Below are 17,035 nucleotides of genomic sequence, written 5' to 3'. Positions count from 1 at the left end.
CTCCTGATCAACCATTTTGGTACAGCTCAAGTAACTGATATCTTGTTATTTTTAAAGCAAGACCACAGCCACCTTGGGAAAAAAAAAAAAACACCACACCCCAAAAAATCCCAAAGCAGAGATGTACTTCAAAAAAGGCAAATGCTGGGCCCCTGCTTCATCTGCTACAAAAATTGGGGGGAAAAAATCAGGGAGCTGCAAGAGATCATGGGCTGGTGAATGCAACAGCTGTATGCAACCCTGGAAAAGCAAATTGTACATCTACTTTGGCCAAGGAGTGCCTAAGGGTACTGGGCACTTAAAACAAACTTTACTTTGGAAGTCCGCTACCAGATGTGGAATTGGAGATCCTGAAGGTTTGATGTCCAGAAAGACCAAGTACACTGACACCAGAGTTAATTTAAGTGTGCTTCAAACAAACCAGATGCTATAAATTCTGCTTACAGCTCCTTGTCCCAGCTACCTTCTTGTCCCAGCTACATTCTTGTCCCGGCCATGCATTTCATCTCCATTCTTTTACCACTGTAATTTTATGTGCAGTGTCTCCTTCCTGCCCTGCCTTGTCTCCCCATTACAATTCTGAGTCTTAGCCCCGCTGTTTTCACATCCCAGCTACAAACCTTTGCTTTACAGGTGCAAATCCGCAAGTTTTGTTCATGACTATGTTTTTATCTAGAGTAAGAGATGGTAAAACCAAGCTTTGCTGTTCCCCCTTCCACAGAAACACTTTGGGAATAGCCATATAGGAAGGACCCTGTTTGCCCCAGTATCTCGAAGCATGCCTAGGGCAGAGTGACCCAGAACCTTGTGTACAGGATGCAGCTGCCTAACCGTAGCCATCTAGCCCCCTTTGAGATATCCTAGACTATGGGGTTGTGTATAACTGGGGTTGTTTAACCTGGAGAAAAAGAGGCTGAAGGGAGACCTTATCGCTCTCTACAACTGCCTAAAAGGAAGTTGTAGTGAGGTGGGCGTTGGTCTCTTCTCCCAAGTGACAACCAATGGACAGAAGAAAATGGCCTCAAGTTGTGTCAGAGGCGGTTTAAATTGGATGTTAGGAAAAATTTCTTTACCAAAAGAGTTGTCAAGCACTGGAACAGGCTGCCCAGGGAAGTGGTTGAGTCACCATCCCTGGAGGTATTTAAAAGATGTAGATGTGGTGGTCAGGGACATGGTTTAGTGGTAGCCTTGACAGTGTTAGGTTAACAGTTGGACTTGATGATCTTAAAGGTGTTTTCCAACCTAAACGATTCTATGATTCCTTATGGGGCATCTGTCCTGCCTTACCTCCCTCCAGTTGCTGCTTCAGAATCGCACAGGGCTCCCCTGGTCATGCTGACCAGTCCCCTGCAGGCATCTTCAACGCTTTTGGGCTTCTAAGATAGCAACAGGCACCAGACGTTTAGGACAACTGAATCCTGACTGGTGAACAGGAAGGCTGCAGCCTGCGAGGAAGGTTTGCAAAAAAGCTGTCCGCAGGGGACAAGAGCATGTTTTAAAGCTGCCAAGGTTTGCAGGAAGACACAACTGGAGGCCTCCCACATAAGGGAAGTAGCCAAAAAGGGGCTTTTTGGTAAAGCATAATGAGGTTTTTACATATAAAATCATGGGCAGGGGATTCTGCTCACCCCCTCGCCTCGATCTACCCAGTTTGCCTGCAAGGAGGCTCAGCAGGTCTCTTTTTTTTGCCAAGGGTCAGAGCACCTGCAAGTACCCGCTCCATGAGGTGGTGAGGACCACAACCGGCACACTGCTAGATGCTTGCTTATTCTCGTTTTAAGGCTCATTTTTTGATAATACGCCATTTTTTTTCAGGTCGTTAAGAAATCACGAAGGAAGCGTGGGTGGAAAGAGGGGCTCTTCCTCAGGGCCGGGCACGGGGACCCCTCCCCGCCTCCCCTGCAGCGAGGAACGGAAAGGCGCCGTGCGCTTTGTGGCGCCGCCGCCACGGCAGACCCCGCGCCGTGCGCTTTGTGGCGCCGCGGCAGGGCGGAAGCGGCGGGCGGCGGGGCGGCAGGACCTTCCGGCGGGCTCGCCGGGCTGCCTGCGCCTCGCCCCGCCGCTGCCTCCGCCTCCCCCGCTCGCCGCTTGCTGCCGCTCGGCGCCTCCATCCTGGTACTTGGGAGTCTCCATCCTGGTTTCTCAAGTGCCCGGACCCAAAACAGGAAGTAAGTGCGCGGGGGCCTGCGGGCTGACAGGGCCGGGAGCGGCCGGGCAGCGGAGCAGCGCGGAGCGGGTTGAGGGCATCGGGGCGGGGAGGCGGCCATCTCCGGCCCCGCGCCGTGGTCGCCGCCGGACTGGGCCGGGCCGGGTTGGGCTGGGCTGGCAGCGGGTCGGGCAGAGGGCTCGGCCGCCGCCCGCCGAGAAGACGGGAAAATGGCGGCGGCGGCCCGGGACCAAATGGCGGCGCTGGCGGCCGGGGAGCAGCGGGGGGCTGAGGCGGGCCCTGAGGCGCGGAGCCGCCGCCCCGGGGGCAGTGCCGGGGGCCGGGGCAGGGCCGGCGGGGCCGCTGCTTCCCGCCGGTCTCTTCCCCGGGCTGAGGTCCGTCGTTCGCCGCCTCCCTGGGGCGCTGCCGGGCGGCGGGAGCGCCGCGCAGAAGGAAAACGGGGAATGGCGGGGGGGGAGCCGCAAAATAGGGGAAAACTTGGAAACTACCAAACCGCGGGTCCCGTGGGAGGGCGGCGTGTGGGGTTTTTTTTTGTTGTTTGCTTACTATTTCTGTTTTAAATTCCCTCTACCTTGATGTCTGTAATAAAAGGCCACCTGCACGAACGCGTTTAAGTCTCCCGATTTCCCCTCGCAGGGGCTGCGGTTGGGGTATCCTACGCTTGTGGCTTTTATCTATTTTGTTTCATAATCTTTTATTCCAGTGAGTGTTGTGATTTGAGGTTACTTAGGGCTTTATTTTTAAGTGGAGTCTGAAATGCGTAACTCTGACAAGATCAGGGGTTTCATCTAGAAGTGGTACCAGGCTTTTCTGTGCTAGAGTTATGCTCTCTGTTTTGCTAAAATAAAGGATTCCGGTCCGACAAGCCTCTTTTTCCTTCTGTTTCTTTTTGAGATCTTTCTGTTCTTCATTGTGCACTTGGGCACAGTGAAGCTTATTACACTTCTACTAGCTACCTCTTCAGCTGACAGATAGTACTTGTATTTATTCGCAAAGAGTTACCATTGTTCAGCCCCACCTGGCCATTGTAAGTTATGTGTTGAAGTAATCTAGAAAATGCTTTTTGTTTGCCAGCATTGCTCTGGCCATAGCTGTAAGTTGGCTTCTTGACAGTGTAGTTAAAATCCCTTTGCAAAACCAGGAGGTGTAGGCTTTGCAATGAGATGGACACGTCTCGTTCAGATTCTCATTTCCATCGAAGCACATGAATATAACAATGGCAAAAACTTAATGCTTGTTTTCTGGACACTTACTGAAACTTTCTAGATGATGTTTTATGACTTAATGGAAAGATTGAACATTGATTAAAACTCCATAAATAGAATTACTAAAAATATGTTTTTTTGTCTTAACCACTCAAAATTATAAAGAGTGGGTATATAACAGACAAAGACCTCCATGTGTCCATACTGTATTTTACATTTTCTAGTAGTCCCTTATTTATGAGCCTTAATTCTGTGCTCGCCTGTCTGTCAGAAAACAACAGAGCTGTGGCTTTGCTTATCAATCTTATGCCTGGTAGAGTTAGGATAAGAATCAAGTTCCCATATTTTATTTTGTGCTAAATTTCTGCCTTTATAAAGGTGAAGTTACTGGAATGCTTAGAATGAAGCTGGATTTACATGAAAGAAAAAGAATATTCATTTTAGTACATATCATACTTACCAATATTTTTATCCATAGTCATAACCATGTGCCCGAGAGCCATTTTCTGTTTCTCAAAAAGAAAATCTACAACTTTACGTGGTTTCTCTTTTGAAAGAGCTAGGACTTAACCCCCCACCCCATGTGACATTTAAAGCATGCTCAGTGCATTTTATTAAAGTATCAATGGATAGGTTAGAACTCATGGAGTTCTGCCAAAGTCGGATCAATGCAAATGAGAACAGTTTGTCCTATTGTGTCTCTCATATATTCTGTTTCCATGATGGCCCACTTCTCTAAATACCACTGATGAGTAGAGTGTAACTGTTCCTAAAGGACTGTAATCTTGTGCTGATACAGTTTATTAAATCTTCATGTGTCTCGAACTCAGGTCTTTGGGTCCTTCTGTTTGATATCTGTCCAGTTTGGTCCCCTCTTATGTCCATTGTTGCAGCTGTTAAAGAAATTCCTCTGTGCTGGACTTTTAGATTTGAGTGTAACCCGTCTAGTGTGGAGAAAAGGGTTTTTCATGAATAATAGCATCAGAGTACATCCCATGTGATTGTTACAGTTAAATGCCTCAAAAGCTGGAAGATTCCCTTAATAAACTTCAGGTTTTGCTTCTTACAGGATTTAGTGAAATATACTTTTACTTTTTGCCCAGTGCAGAGAGCACAGCCTTTAATACAATTTCACGTAGAAATTTTAAAAGATTTACAACGGTCCATAGAAGGCTAGACATAACATTCAGTTAATAACTAGGCATAATGACAGAATTCTGTCTGCAGGGGTAAAAATAGTATTTCTTAGAAGCGCTTAATTTTTTACAGCCCACAGAATAATTGAGCCCATCTGCCTGTTGAAGATGATATAGAATTACAGGAATTTTGTATTAAAATGTTCTCTTTTTTTGTAGCTTGGTATAAAATCAGCTTTGTGGGTTTTTTCCTGCCTAAATCTGCTGCATGTTTTCCAGATAAATAATACTTCTGTATCGTGTGGCTTTAGTGGAAAATTTATATTGGAATTTTATACTAAATGATTCTTGTAGGGAAAGTATTTTACCATCTGTTTGGTTGCATGTTGAAACCTGTTCAAAATTGTAATGCAACTTTAAAAATGTTGGCTTTGGTAAATACACCGAAAATTTAACAAGGCAAAAATGCTTATTAAATTTACACTGATTTCTGAGGTGCTGTCTTAGAAATTCAATACTATGCTGTCTTCACTGCATTTCGTCGTACGCATCCACACTGTTAGTGTATGTGCATCCAACAGTGTTCCCTTCCCCCACTCCCTCCTTCAGAACATAAAATATTAGGGGTACATTGGTGTCACTATCAAGGGTGTGTTTGAATCAAGGATTACAGAAGTCTTGGGTCATGCATTTAAAATTAAAGCAAGCTTTTTTTAAATAGCAATGCATTTTCAAAAGAATACTTAGTGAAGTTACAAAAAGAGGGTGATATTCTGGAGGTGATGAGACTGCTCATGTCGTAATTCTCACTAATTAAGAATCATTGGCTGTCATTACCTTTGCATTTAACTTTTTCAAGAGTGGGCGTGTAGTGGATTTGCAGGTGTCTGTATTAAACAGAATTCACATGGCACATCCTAAAAGACCTCTGTGGTGGTACAGCATTGTTTAGCATGGCTTCGGCTGTCACCCCGTGATAAATCAAGGACATCGGGCGAGTACAGTGTCCCTGCAGGCAGTATCAAAGAAGCCTGCATCAGAGGGCGTTGTCTCCTGCAGCAGCACTGTGCTTCCTCCACTGAGCTTGCCATAAACTCAGGTGGTCCCATCATACCTTGTATTTGATGTATCTTTAGCATACGTGGTAGTTCCGTCATTATGTGTAAAACAGTGATTTTTATAAGACCTAGGGATTGTTTCTTACTGGCATAGGAGAACCACTGCAGTTACTTGCGATATTTTTTTTCTCACCTTTCGGTCACTAATTCATGTCTTCATGGGTTAGCGCTCCTGTCCTGGTGTAAATGTATCTTGAAAGAACAAGTTTGTTTGTTTCCTTCAGTTTTTTTATATTTGTGTAGTCTAATGAATAAAAAATAATGTCCAAAATATGCATTTGACTTTGACTTGACTCCTCATGTTCTTTGCAGTCAGTTTTCAGTTGAGGTCCAAGGCCATATCCATTAAAGTTGATGGGAATTTTTCCAGTCAAATCAAGGATTTGGTTTCTCTTAAGGTTTTAACAAGACTTGGTTATGATTATTACTTTTACTCAGAAAACTTCAGATATGCTAAATCTCAAGTATCTGACACAGAACATGATTGTTTTTTTCTGGAGAGTCAGCACTTACTGTTGGAATAAACCGTTGTTGTGAAATTGGCAAGAAGTTATAAAACCCGGCTCAGTCCAGGAATTACATTGAGGAGTCCTTCTTAGGAAATCACAGTTCCTTGAGCAATGCACTGTGCAGCTTGCAGTGCTTCGTAGGTTGTACCTGGGAGCGCAGGCAGACAAGTGGAGACGTCTAACTTGATCAGGAGAACCACTGCTGCAGTTAGATGTGGTGCCTCAGCTGTTGTCTACTTAGTCCTGTGACAGCTGTCTTTGCATGAAGTGTCAGGGTAGCAGCTGTTGATCGTGGTGTGTCTTCCTCCCCACCTTTGATGGAAACTATAGGTTTGGATGCATGGACCCCTTCGCCGCTGTATGCTTCTCCTAACATGGCAAACGAGCGAGGGAGAGAATGCAAATGGACAACCCTAATTACTCTGTGTTTTTGACTCGGGAGCCTAATCCTATAAACATATTCTTTCATTCTCAGCAAATCTTGAGTAACTGATGAAAGAATGGCCTGGCTTTGCTACCTCTGTATTCACTTTTGAGTATTCTTTTAATGAAGAGAAGGAATGGTCTTCTGTTGTGGATGCTGCTGTAGTTTCCACTGCTTCTAGATCAGCTTTAGGTGAAGTACATGATGGACATAACGTGCTTTATAAAAATAAATCTTTCTTTCAAGGCTTTAGAGTGGTGAGAAGAAAAATAGGTGATTTCAGCTGACTGTAGAAAAATAAATGTGTTCACTATCTGTTCACATATGATTAAAGAATCCTCCCTGGCATTTCAGGTAACTTTGGGAATTTTTGCCACAGTAAAAATTATTCAGAAAGTACATACAAATATGAAAGAGAGTATCTATTTCTTTTGGCCCTCCAGAATTACCCAATTTGTTCACTCCCAAAAAGTTAAATTAATAACTCCAAACTGAGCTGAACAAGTTGCAGTGCTAATTTAGCTGTAAGAGTTTGGGTTTCTTCCTTTATGCATTTAGAGTTAAGGATGCCTCTTTTGGTTCTTAGAAGTCAGTACTACAGCTGTGCTGCAAATATCACTTCCAGTAAAGGGAGGGCAGGGGTTGTAAAACTCAGAAGCAGATGAATCCCAAGGAAGTTACTGCCTCCTACATGTACGTGTGGCAGGGAGCTCTTGCTGATGGTAGATAAGAAAGTAAATTTGAGAACCCTCTGATTTAAAATGTCAGTGGTAGCTGAAATTTTTGACATGTTCAGAAGAGTAATATCACTTTATTCTAGGAAGCAGTCACTACATGTGCTTAAAGATGTGCCAAATCTTCATCAAGCTTGAGAGGTAATAAGTAATTTTATTGAAAGATTGGCAGCAGTTTTATCCTTCCAAGAAAACACTGCTCTTGGGAATCTTCGATACCAAAGAACATCTTTTCTGATTAAAAATTAAATAATTTCCTGCTGAAGCAATATTGTTAACATCTTGCAGGGGATTTAAAATCTACGTTGTAAATTCCACTTACACATGGGTATATGGGTATCCCTGCCTGGTACAGGGAAGCTTTGTAATTTAATTGTGATTTGGTTTTTTTTTTTATGTAAAGTCAATGATTGTTTAACAACCTGAGTTAAAGTTGTTGATAACATTATTTTGGCTCTAAAATAAAAGTTAGAAGTAATTTTCTTCTGTTGTTGACATGAGAAAACACATAAGAGGGACCAAGCACTTCAAGGAGAAATAGATTTATTTTTTTTTCACAAAGCTCTGCCAAAGACAGTCTCTAAATCAGGTGCTCAAAACTTATGAGGTCATTGCAAAGCTTCTGGGTATTTTAGATGTGATTTCATTTTAACTTCTGCAGGCGAGGAGGCTACATTTCTTTGTATTTAGTGGGCTAGAATTTGTGGGGTTTTGTTGTATTTCAAAATCAGTAGTAATGCGAATTTATTCTGAAATTCTTACAAGCTTTAGGTTTCTTTGTAGTACTTTTATAGCGGAAATGAGATTATCAGAAGCACTTTGTATTGCCCTAGTTCACTGACTTCAGTGTATACTGCTTATCCTGGATAACTGAAGTAATTTTTTATACTGGTGATTGCTTGCACCCAATATTTCTGTTCCTCATGTTGTTTCAATGGTAAAGAATGAATACTGGCTTCACAACTTAGTTACATGCATGGAAGGAGAATAAAACTTTGCAACTGAGGAATCTATAAACAGTGCAGCTATGAGTAGTATGACACTACAGAAATATTTCATAGTCCTGACTCACTTTAGGTTACAAAATTGTAAAATTATTAAATGAGCAGGGGAACAAATATTACTGAGACAAAAAAAATATTAGATGTGAAAATGTAATAGCCTAGGTTTGTGTTTAAAAAAATAGTAGGTTGCAAATGCTTCTGAATAGGGATTTAGGTACTATTTTTAACTAGAAAAGTAGCTTTGAAGCTATCTGATGCTACCCCGTGTGATGTACAAGTACGCAAGGACAGTAGAGGCAGGTGAATATCTTAAACCCTGCAATTGTTCCCACGAAGGAACAGACAGACATTCGTCATTCTCTGCAGGAGTCTATGCCCGTTGTTTGAGATAAAGGAAGCAACATTTTGGTCCAAGTGGCAGTCTGACTGAAGAAAAGTAATCTGTATATTGCTCTTTCAGGTTTGAGTATGAGCACAGTTGAAGAAGAGTCTGACACAGTGACAGTAGAAACCGTGAACTCTGTGACTTTGACTCAGGACACTGAAGGGAACCTTATACTTCATTGCCCTCAAAATGGTATAGAATTGTATTGCATAGTATTTTTTTAATCTTTTTTCATTGATCCAACCATCATACTTCCCTGCCCCCAAATTCAGTGAGCTACTTGGATTCAGCTTACTGTGCTGCAATTTGTTCTCTTTCAGTTTAAAGAAGGCTGAAGTGTCAAATTAGGTGTAAATCACAAAATTATGTATGTACGTGCCCAACAAGGATATAGCTGTTCTGATTTATTTTTGTGGAAATGGGTTCTTGGAACCAAGCATGTGCTCAGATTTCATAAGGGGTTTGTTTTTGTGTAATGGACTGTGGATGGAATTTACAAAGAAAATCTCACAGAAAATGTTTATTGACGAAAGCATATGTACTGTTACTGCCCATACCTTATACTGAGTTCCAGGGCAGTAGTAAAGCACCCAACAAACCTATCGCATTTGCTTCTACCTTTTGTTTTGGTCCACTTTGTTAACAGAGTGGAGCTTTGGAACAAGTTCTGTTAACAGAAGGTAACCTGTGTTATGTTTTGTTGTTAGAAGCTGATGAAGTAGACTCTGAAGATAGCACTGAACCTCCACACAAGAGGCTTTGCTTATCAGAGGATGATCAAAGCCTTGATGATTCCACTCCGTGCATTTCTGTTGTTGCAGTTCCAAGTAAGTTGTTTTAACATTATGTACTTTTGTAGCAGATGTCTCTGTTGGGAAAGGTTAAAAGTGGACTCTTTGTATCACATCAGAATATTTTGCATGTTTTAATTTCAAATTTCCTTAGTATACTTTGGTGTCATCTTTACTTCTCAGAGCCTTGGATGGTTTTGCAGCAATTGTTACCTATACAGTACTGGCAAAATAAACCTGCCTTACAGATAGAGGACAGCAGGCACAGGTGCACTGAATAAGTTGAAGGATAAGTGAATGAACAAACTAATGCTTTCCTCCTGCAAAGAGCAACTAGGTTTTTTTAATGATCAAATAGTATGGTTAGTATTTCTGTGTTTTGTAATATTGAGATGTATGGTCTCTATAATGTAGAGATTGTGGTACAAAAGGTAGGCTGAGTACCGAGTTAGTCTTAAGGAAGTTGATTGAATATTAGATAGTTCAATATAATCTCCCAAAGGGAGGTAAAACCAGATCTAGCAAGGTAAAATACCAATTTACAATACCTAGAGTGGCTGTTTATTTGGTGGAACTTAGTAGAAACTCCTTAAAAGTAAAGGCATTATCATGTTAAAGTTGAAGGAAAACTGGGGGAAAAGAATGTAGCTGAAAGATTTTAACATTGTCCTTTAGTAATTGGAAAACACTGAAGACAGGGCTGGAAAGGAAGCATTAATACATGTTTCACGTTAGGTCTTAGTTATAGTCAAGTGTAAAACTGAAAGTTTCAAAACCCATGTTTAAATTTTATGAGGAAGAACAGTTGATAATCATCTTGATGATTTTACTGTGTTAACAAATAAATACCAAATAAGGGCTCTTTAAAATTTTTAGTGCAAAGGTAGCAATTTACAATACCTGTAGCATGCATAAAAAGTGTAACAGGAGTAAGGTGTACAACTAACTTATGCATTCTGAAGTTTCAGAAAATGATCAGAGCTTTGAGGTGACTATGACTGCTACCACTGAGGTAGCTGAAGATGAGATCAACGAAGGAACTGTTACTCAGATTCAGGTACAGTAAAATTTCAAAATGGACCTATTTGGTGTACATTTTTATTTGCATTGAAATGAAAAGGGAAACAAATAGCAGAAAGGGCTTATGAAATGAACAAAATTATTTTTAGTATGAAACCAATGTATTTGAGCATGGATCTTTTTGTAAAATGTTGTTCTATAAAAGTGCAATTTAAACATTTTATATATGAAAGGGGTTATTTGTAGTGTGACTTCCTGCTCAGAGCAGTACAGTAAACAATAATAGATGTAACCCTCTGCTGATAATTACTTGCTTGGTAGTGATCTACATAGGAGACAAGTTTATCTGTTATTTCTGTCATTCTTTGATTATAAATTAAATCTCATAACACTCCTAAATATGCTTTGTCTTGTAACCAGAGTTACATACAGTTCTCATTGTGGGTGTACCATGTCTAAAAGCTCAACTGGAGATGGTGGACGTAGTCCTCTTTCCATCAAAGCCAGTGAGAGTCTTCCTATTCATTGTACATTAAGCAGGATGAAGAATGTTATCTAATGAATTCTTACAAAATCTATGTGTTAAGATGCTAAATCTTTCTTAGGTGTTTTAAGAAAGGTGAATGTACTTAGAATGTCATATCTAAAAAGTGGCACTTCCTGAGCAGTCAGCAAGGTAACTAGGTGTGCTGGTTTCATTGTCCTCCAATTTATGCCTCCATGTTAAATGCAAGGCGATAAAAAGACCTGAAGATCTTACTGGATGATTTCATGTTGTTTTTGTCAAGATTCTTCAGAATGAACAGCTGGATGAAATCTCCCCAATGGGCAATGAAGAAGTGTCAGCCGTTAGTCAAGCCTGGTTCACAACCAAAGAGGATAAGGATTCTCTAACAAATAAAGGTAGGATGTTTCAAATGCAGTTCTCCCACACTGTAAAAAGGTAATCTTTTCCAAATCTCTGGGAAGACTGATTCTAAAAATGCTGAGAGATCTTATGCAATAAGTTTTCACCATCCCTCTTACACTTTGCATGCAAGAAGAAAGTTGGAACTCGAGATACGCTTGGAGAGGAGTAGGGGCCATGCTTGCAGCGGTGAAGGTGATTCTGGTGGCTGTGGTAGAGAACTGTAGAAAATGTGTGTTGGCACAGATGGGGCAGACAGTTGCGTTTGCTCCATTTGCGTTCCTAAGTGGTTAGGAGATGTGAAGCTGTAGTCGGGGAAGGAAGTACACCAGAAAAAAATGAACCTATGCTCAGGCTAATACATCTTCCTCCGAGTAGGGCTTATTAAGTCTGGCTACTGTGTTATGATTCATATTGAGCAGTTTCTAGAATGGAGTTTTTCCAGAAAGAGCAGGGATTATGTAGATGAGGATCTACTGAAATAACCACTGCTATTCCTACAACTGCAACCCCATTGGCATTCCTCCCTTTCAAAATGTACCTGTGCAATCATGTAGTTGTTGCTGAGGGGGTTGCTGTTAGAGGGGGTTTTGTTGTTGGGTTTTTTTGGGGTGGTTGGTTTTTCCCCCCCCCCCATGGGAAGTTCCTTTCTAAACCTAGAGAAACAACCTAGTGTGAAATTAAGACATTGTCTCTCCAATTTCCTCAGTCTCTCCACTATTGTTCTTATTCTGATCTTACCTCTGTGTAGGGGGGAAAAAAAAATCTCTTTCAGTCAGTCCAAAGCAACCCTCTTTTCATTAGAAAACTTTAGGGGAAAGAAGTAATGGTTTTCTCTCACAGAAGCAAATGATCTCTTACCTTGTGAGCTCCAGAGAGCTGAGTGTACTGCTGAATCAGTGAAAAAATGTGGGTGAGGCATGCAGAACCTGGGTGTTGGGTATGGATAACTCAGAGAAAGGGAGCTCAGCAGCTCTGTCAATGGCCATTTCACTCACTGATCCCAAGTGTGCACTAACAGTTGCTTCTAACAGCCAATAAATAATTTCTCCCTGTTTTCTCTGTCCTTATTTATTAGATTTATAGGGCTTCAGAGCTATTCAGTGTTCAGAACAAGGCCTGGGGCAGAGGTGGGATAGCAAAGAGACCCATTGGCTTCCCAACACTGAGGCAGCTGGGTAGAAGTAGCGAGAAATCATGTTGCTACAGTTGCTGTGTTCCTGGGCGAGAAGCAGCACAGAGACTCTGATGTATTCAGTAGCCGGCAGTAAAGGGCTTCGCTTGGGAGGAGCACGTTGTCAGCTGTGACTGGGAGAGTATGCACTGGCGATTTGACAGGGAAATGAATGTTTTCATATGACTTGGTGGCTTCATGTATGATGTGTGTCTTATTAAATATATTAGAAACTTAATGCATTTGTAGCTGTCTCACAGGCATGTCAAGTGACCATGTATCACAAGTGGCATTTACAGTTGTGAATGAACAAGGGCGCTAAATTTGGTGATCCTAATTAAGAGATTAATAATTTGAGGAAGGCATTTCCAATAAAATATGCCGCAAAAAATATTTGAGAATCCATACTAGCTGAACTTCTCGTGGGGTTGCTGTGTTTTGTCACAGAGATCAGCTGTGGAGGAATCCCAGTACATGCCTCCTTTTACAGTAGCCAGGGGTTTGACATGTGTTGCCTGAGCTCATCATTTTATAGCAGTCTCTACCTGGTAATGCTTTCTTTGAAGACCTGTGGCAGTTTTTAATAATCTTGGCACTGAATATGCAAACACGTGATGTGCAAAATATACTTCTTTTCCTAAAATAGTTGGGCATTAAAGGTTATTCCATGTAAAGAGTAGCACTGTCCCTTTAAGTTAGTCCAGATGCTTGGGTAGAGGAAGAAATTGAAGCCATCAGGCGCAAGGGAAGAGTTTTCTCTCATCAGTTCCAATGGAATTAGTAATAATGCCTGTACTTTACATTATAATTGAATTTGAGTAAACAGTCTCTTTGGTGTGTTCTGCCTCTCAGTTCTGGTAATTAGTAGGCTGAGAAGGAAGTACCCTGATTTTTCTGAGCAGAGATGGGCAGATAGCCAGCACACACCAGTACGTAAACTGGGTCACCAGTATAATCTTAATTGTAAGTGATCGTTAATATTAAGTATGGTATGAGCATGAGGGGGAAAAAGAGGAATTTATGTATAAATTTAGGGTAGGAATGTTTTAATGTTTTATTGATAGACCTCAGGTTTGACATTTTCTCTCTGAATAAAGTTGATTGGTTTTGTTTTTAAAGCTTAGCTGGCATTGTGGTTATTAAGGGCATAGACGGCATCCAGCCATGTTTGTTTCCATTGGTTTGACACTTTTATTTGGGAAATAAAACACTCATGATGAGTCTTTATCTTGACTGTGACCCCTGGCATTATTCCCAGTGAAAACAAAAGAGGGAGATAGGGACCAGCTTGTCAAAATAGACAAGGTAGAGCATTTACCTCTGTGAAATGCACCCATGGTAGGTAGCACAACTCACGTGCTGGGAAGTGATAAGGCGTGTCAGAGAACCCCATGTTGTTGCCAATTCCTCAGGTAATATTTTGAGTCATGTTTTATGTCCCAGCTTCTGGAATCATTTGAATGCATGGAAATTTCAGCTGTCAGTCTAAAGACAGATTTTTCCAGTTGTGGCTGGAGCGAAAGCCTGAAAATGTGACTTGACAGCACACAGAGGAATCCATGCTCTGTTTTTAAAAAACTGATGGTTTTGAAGAGGGGTCTGAGTCACATTTAAACATTAGTTGGCAGTTACTAAGGATTGCCTATCAGTTCTGAAATAACACCTGTTTAAAATGAATTCTAGTTGGTTTAAGTAGCTAAAATTACTACTCTCTTTTCTTTGTTAACTGCAATAATGGGGGTTGTGTTTTTCTGATATTTTTGCTGTTGTTTTTTTCCGACTTTCACTTCAGTAATTAGTTTGTCATTTCTATTTTCAGGCCATAAGTGGAAGCAAGGGATGTGGTCAAAGGAAGAAATTGACATTTTGATGAGTAACATTGAGCGTTATTTAAAGGTATGTGTTAGAGTATGTTACCTGCTAGTTGGTGTGGTGATGCAGCCCCTGCTAAAAACCAGCTTTTTTTAGTACTTCCCAGAATGTGCAATAAGTTATTCTTATTGGTTCGTAGTAGAAGTGGTCGTTACCCATTCAAAATACGTAAGATAATTGTATCCATACACAGGATTCAAGACTACTGAAGGTAACATTGCATTTAATTTGTATACTGAAAATAACCCATTTTAAAATTTCACAGCAAGGTTCTCAAGTGGCTTAATCTCTTTCTCTGAATGTACATCACTCATTAAATCTTTGGTGAAGACAGAGGGGATAAAAATGCACTAGGAATAGAGATAATCTTCCTTACAAAGCGTTGAATACAACTTCCAGACTTTGATGCCGTATCTGTATTTGTTTACTACGCTAACAGGATGCCTGTCTGTATCGGCTTTCTTCCTCTTAATATGTTGTTGTCAGAGTTCAGTGTAAAAATAGGCATGCAGTTAACACACTGACAGTGATAATTGCCTGTAAGTCATATTGGTGGTAAGCTTACAGCTGAAAATATTTGAGCTGAGCTCTTACAGCTGAGACTATATAGCCTGGATTTTACAGGTTCATCATCCTTCATTTGTAAATCAAAAAAGCCCTGAATTTAGTCTTCATTGGTATAAAAATCCTCAGTATTGGTTGTAGACAGTGAGCCTGCCCACATGTGTATTAGAGTTTCTGCTGCAAAATCATTCATAGGTAATATTTTTTAAATCTAGAGAAGTTATTTTTAAGACAGCTAAATCACTTTTCTGAACTACTGATAATTTGATCCATTATCTTCCCATTTATCTGCTTTCTTGTGCTGCTTCAAATAACTGAAATTTAGTGGATTTTAGTTTAAGCTGAAGTTAAACAAAAGCTTTCTTTTTATACTTAACTCCAGTGGCTTTTGTATCAAATTTGCTTTTAGTTTCCATCAGAACAAGTGTAGTTTAATTGAAAAAAAAATTGCTTTCAGATAAAGAATATCTAAAATTATGTAATAAATTGATATAGCACTTTCTGACAACCTTCCACTGAATAACCCCAGGATAATTCCACCAGAGTATATTTTCCATGGTGTTCTAAATGACGCTTCATTTTTTGATCTTAAAATATACATTGGACAGATTTTTTTAAATGTAGATGAAAGTTAAAGCTTCCATGTCTTCCTGGACTCCACTGTTAAAAAAAAAAAAAAAAAGCAAGCTAGTGTTCAACGGTTTATATTTGAGGTAGCTAGTTCAGGAATGCTTAGTTTAACTTTTGGACTGTAGTATTTGAGATACATAGAAAGTTGCATGATAGTATGCTAGGCTTCAGTTCTTAAGTGTTCTACTTGATTTCTAGGAGACTTTCTCTAAGGTGTTTTGTTTGTGGCTTTTTTTTTTTAAATGCTTTCTTCTAGGCCCGTGGAATAAAAGATGCCACTGAAATTATATTTGAAATGTCAAAAGATGAAAGAAAAGATTTCTACAGGACAATAGCTTGGGGTCTGAATCGGCCTCTCTTTGCTGTCTATAGAAGAGTTCTTCGCATGTATGATGACAGAAACCATGTTGGAAAGTATGAAAACCTCTAATGCTGCATGGTTTTATTGGTATTAGTAGGGTCATGTATTTAATGTTTGACATGTTATATGCAATATTCTAGCCAAACAGACCTAGCTCTTCCTAATCATAAGTCGCCTCTGCTGAATTCTGGTAGATAAGCCTTGACAGTAGTTGTGTCAAATTGATGCGATCCACAACTTTAAAAAAAGAAAAAAAGACAGAAAACCAAGAGAGAGATGCAGAGAGGATTCTGATGTGATTAAACGGCTTTGACATGAGCATGGATCTGTTGAGATGTAGTTTCTTTCGATAACTGTGACCTTGAGCTCATTGATCTTCATCCCTGTGCCCTTAGGCTGCCCATCTGTAAAGCAGTGGGTATGGCACCATCCAGAAGTGCTGAAAAGGATGTTAGGTGTTAGTTTTTAAAGGTAGTTGAGAATTAAAAATACCATCTCAATGCTGATTTTTTTTTTCTGATGGAAAGACAGCCTTATGGTGATTGGGAACTGAGACAGGAAGGAAAAAATAGCTGGTTTTTTTGAGAGTGTATTACATAAAATTCTAATTCTATTCTTAAACTAAGATCACCGAGAATGAGGACTTTTGATGGCAAATGAGAGGAATGTTAGACCAGATAACCTTAAAAGTGCACTAATATGGAAAATGGCATTGGTTCTTCACATTCTTTTGAAGCTTTCAGTCAGATTGTTTCTTATAGCTGAAATGCCTTAATCTCTTGTAACTAAGTGTGTACTGTGTGGTTAGTAAAGTAAAAATAATTATGCTGTATGTTTTCTGTTTAAAATAATTTCTTCTTATTTACCTGTTGCTTAGGTATACTCCTGAGGAAATTGAAAAGCTTAAAGAGTAAGTATTTTTATTAACAAAGTCACACTACCTTGTTTCTATTTAGTAGCTTGAGTAGTTTTTACAGGTTTTGTTATATGAAATCACTGAAAAGTTACGAGTAAATTTGACTGCTCCGACTTGG

At 40.4% G+C, this 17,035-nt stretch overlaps 1 protein-coding gene across 3 annotated transcripts in view; it reads left to right on the top strand.

The window, feature by feature from the left end:
* The first annotated feature begins 1,956 nt into the window (after positions 1-1,956).
* DMTF1 (cyclin D binding myb like transcription factor 1) overlaps positions 1,957-17,035 on the top strand; it is a 29,828-nt gene continuing 14,749 nt past the window's right edge. The window contains exons 1-8 of one of the 3 annotated variants that reach the window (XM_064443672.1): positions 1,957-2,168; positions 8,758-8,874; positions 9,390-9,509; positions 10,436-10,530; positions 11,282-11,396; positions 14,394-14,470; positions 15,897-16,054; positions 16,879-16,911. In XM_064443672.1, coding sequence (XP_064299742.1) covers positions 8,766-8,874; positions 9,390-9,509; positions 10,436-10,530; positions 11,282-11,396; positions 14,394-14,470; positions 15,897-16,054; positions 16,879-16,911 — 707 coding nt within the window. In that variant the 5' untranslated portion in view covers positions 1,957-2,168; positions 8,758-8,765. Of the gene's footprint in view, positions 2,169-2,228; positions 6,752-8,757; positions 8,875-9,389; positions 9,510-10,435; positions 10,531-11,281; positions 11,397-14,393; positions 14,471-15,896; positions 16,055-16,878; positions 16,912-17,035 lie in introns of those variants that run through there. The other 2 variants (XM_064443661.1, XM_064443681.1) reach the window with 2 other exon arrangements.

Source organism: Phalacrocorax carbo, chromosome 1 (assembly GCF_963921805.1).
Source record: "Phalacrocorax carbo chromosome 1, bPhaCar2.1, whole genome shotgun sequence".
NCBI lineage: Eukaryota > Metazoa > Chordata > Aves > Suliformes > Phalacrocoracidae > Phalacrocorax > Phalacrocorax carbo.
This window is presented reverse-complemented; position numbering and strand designations above follow the sequence as displayed.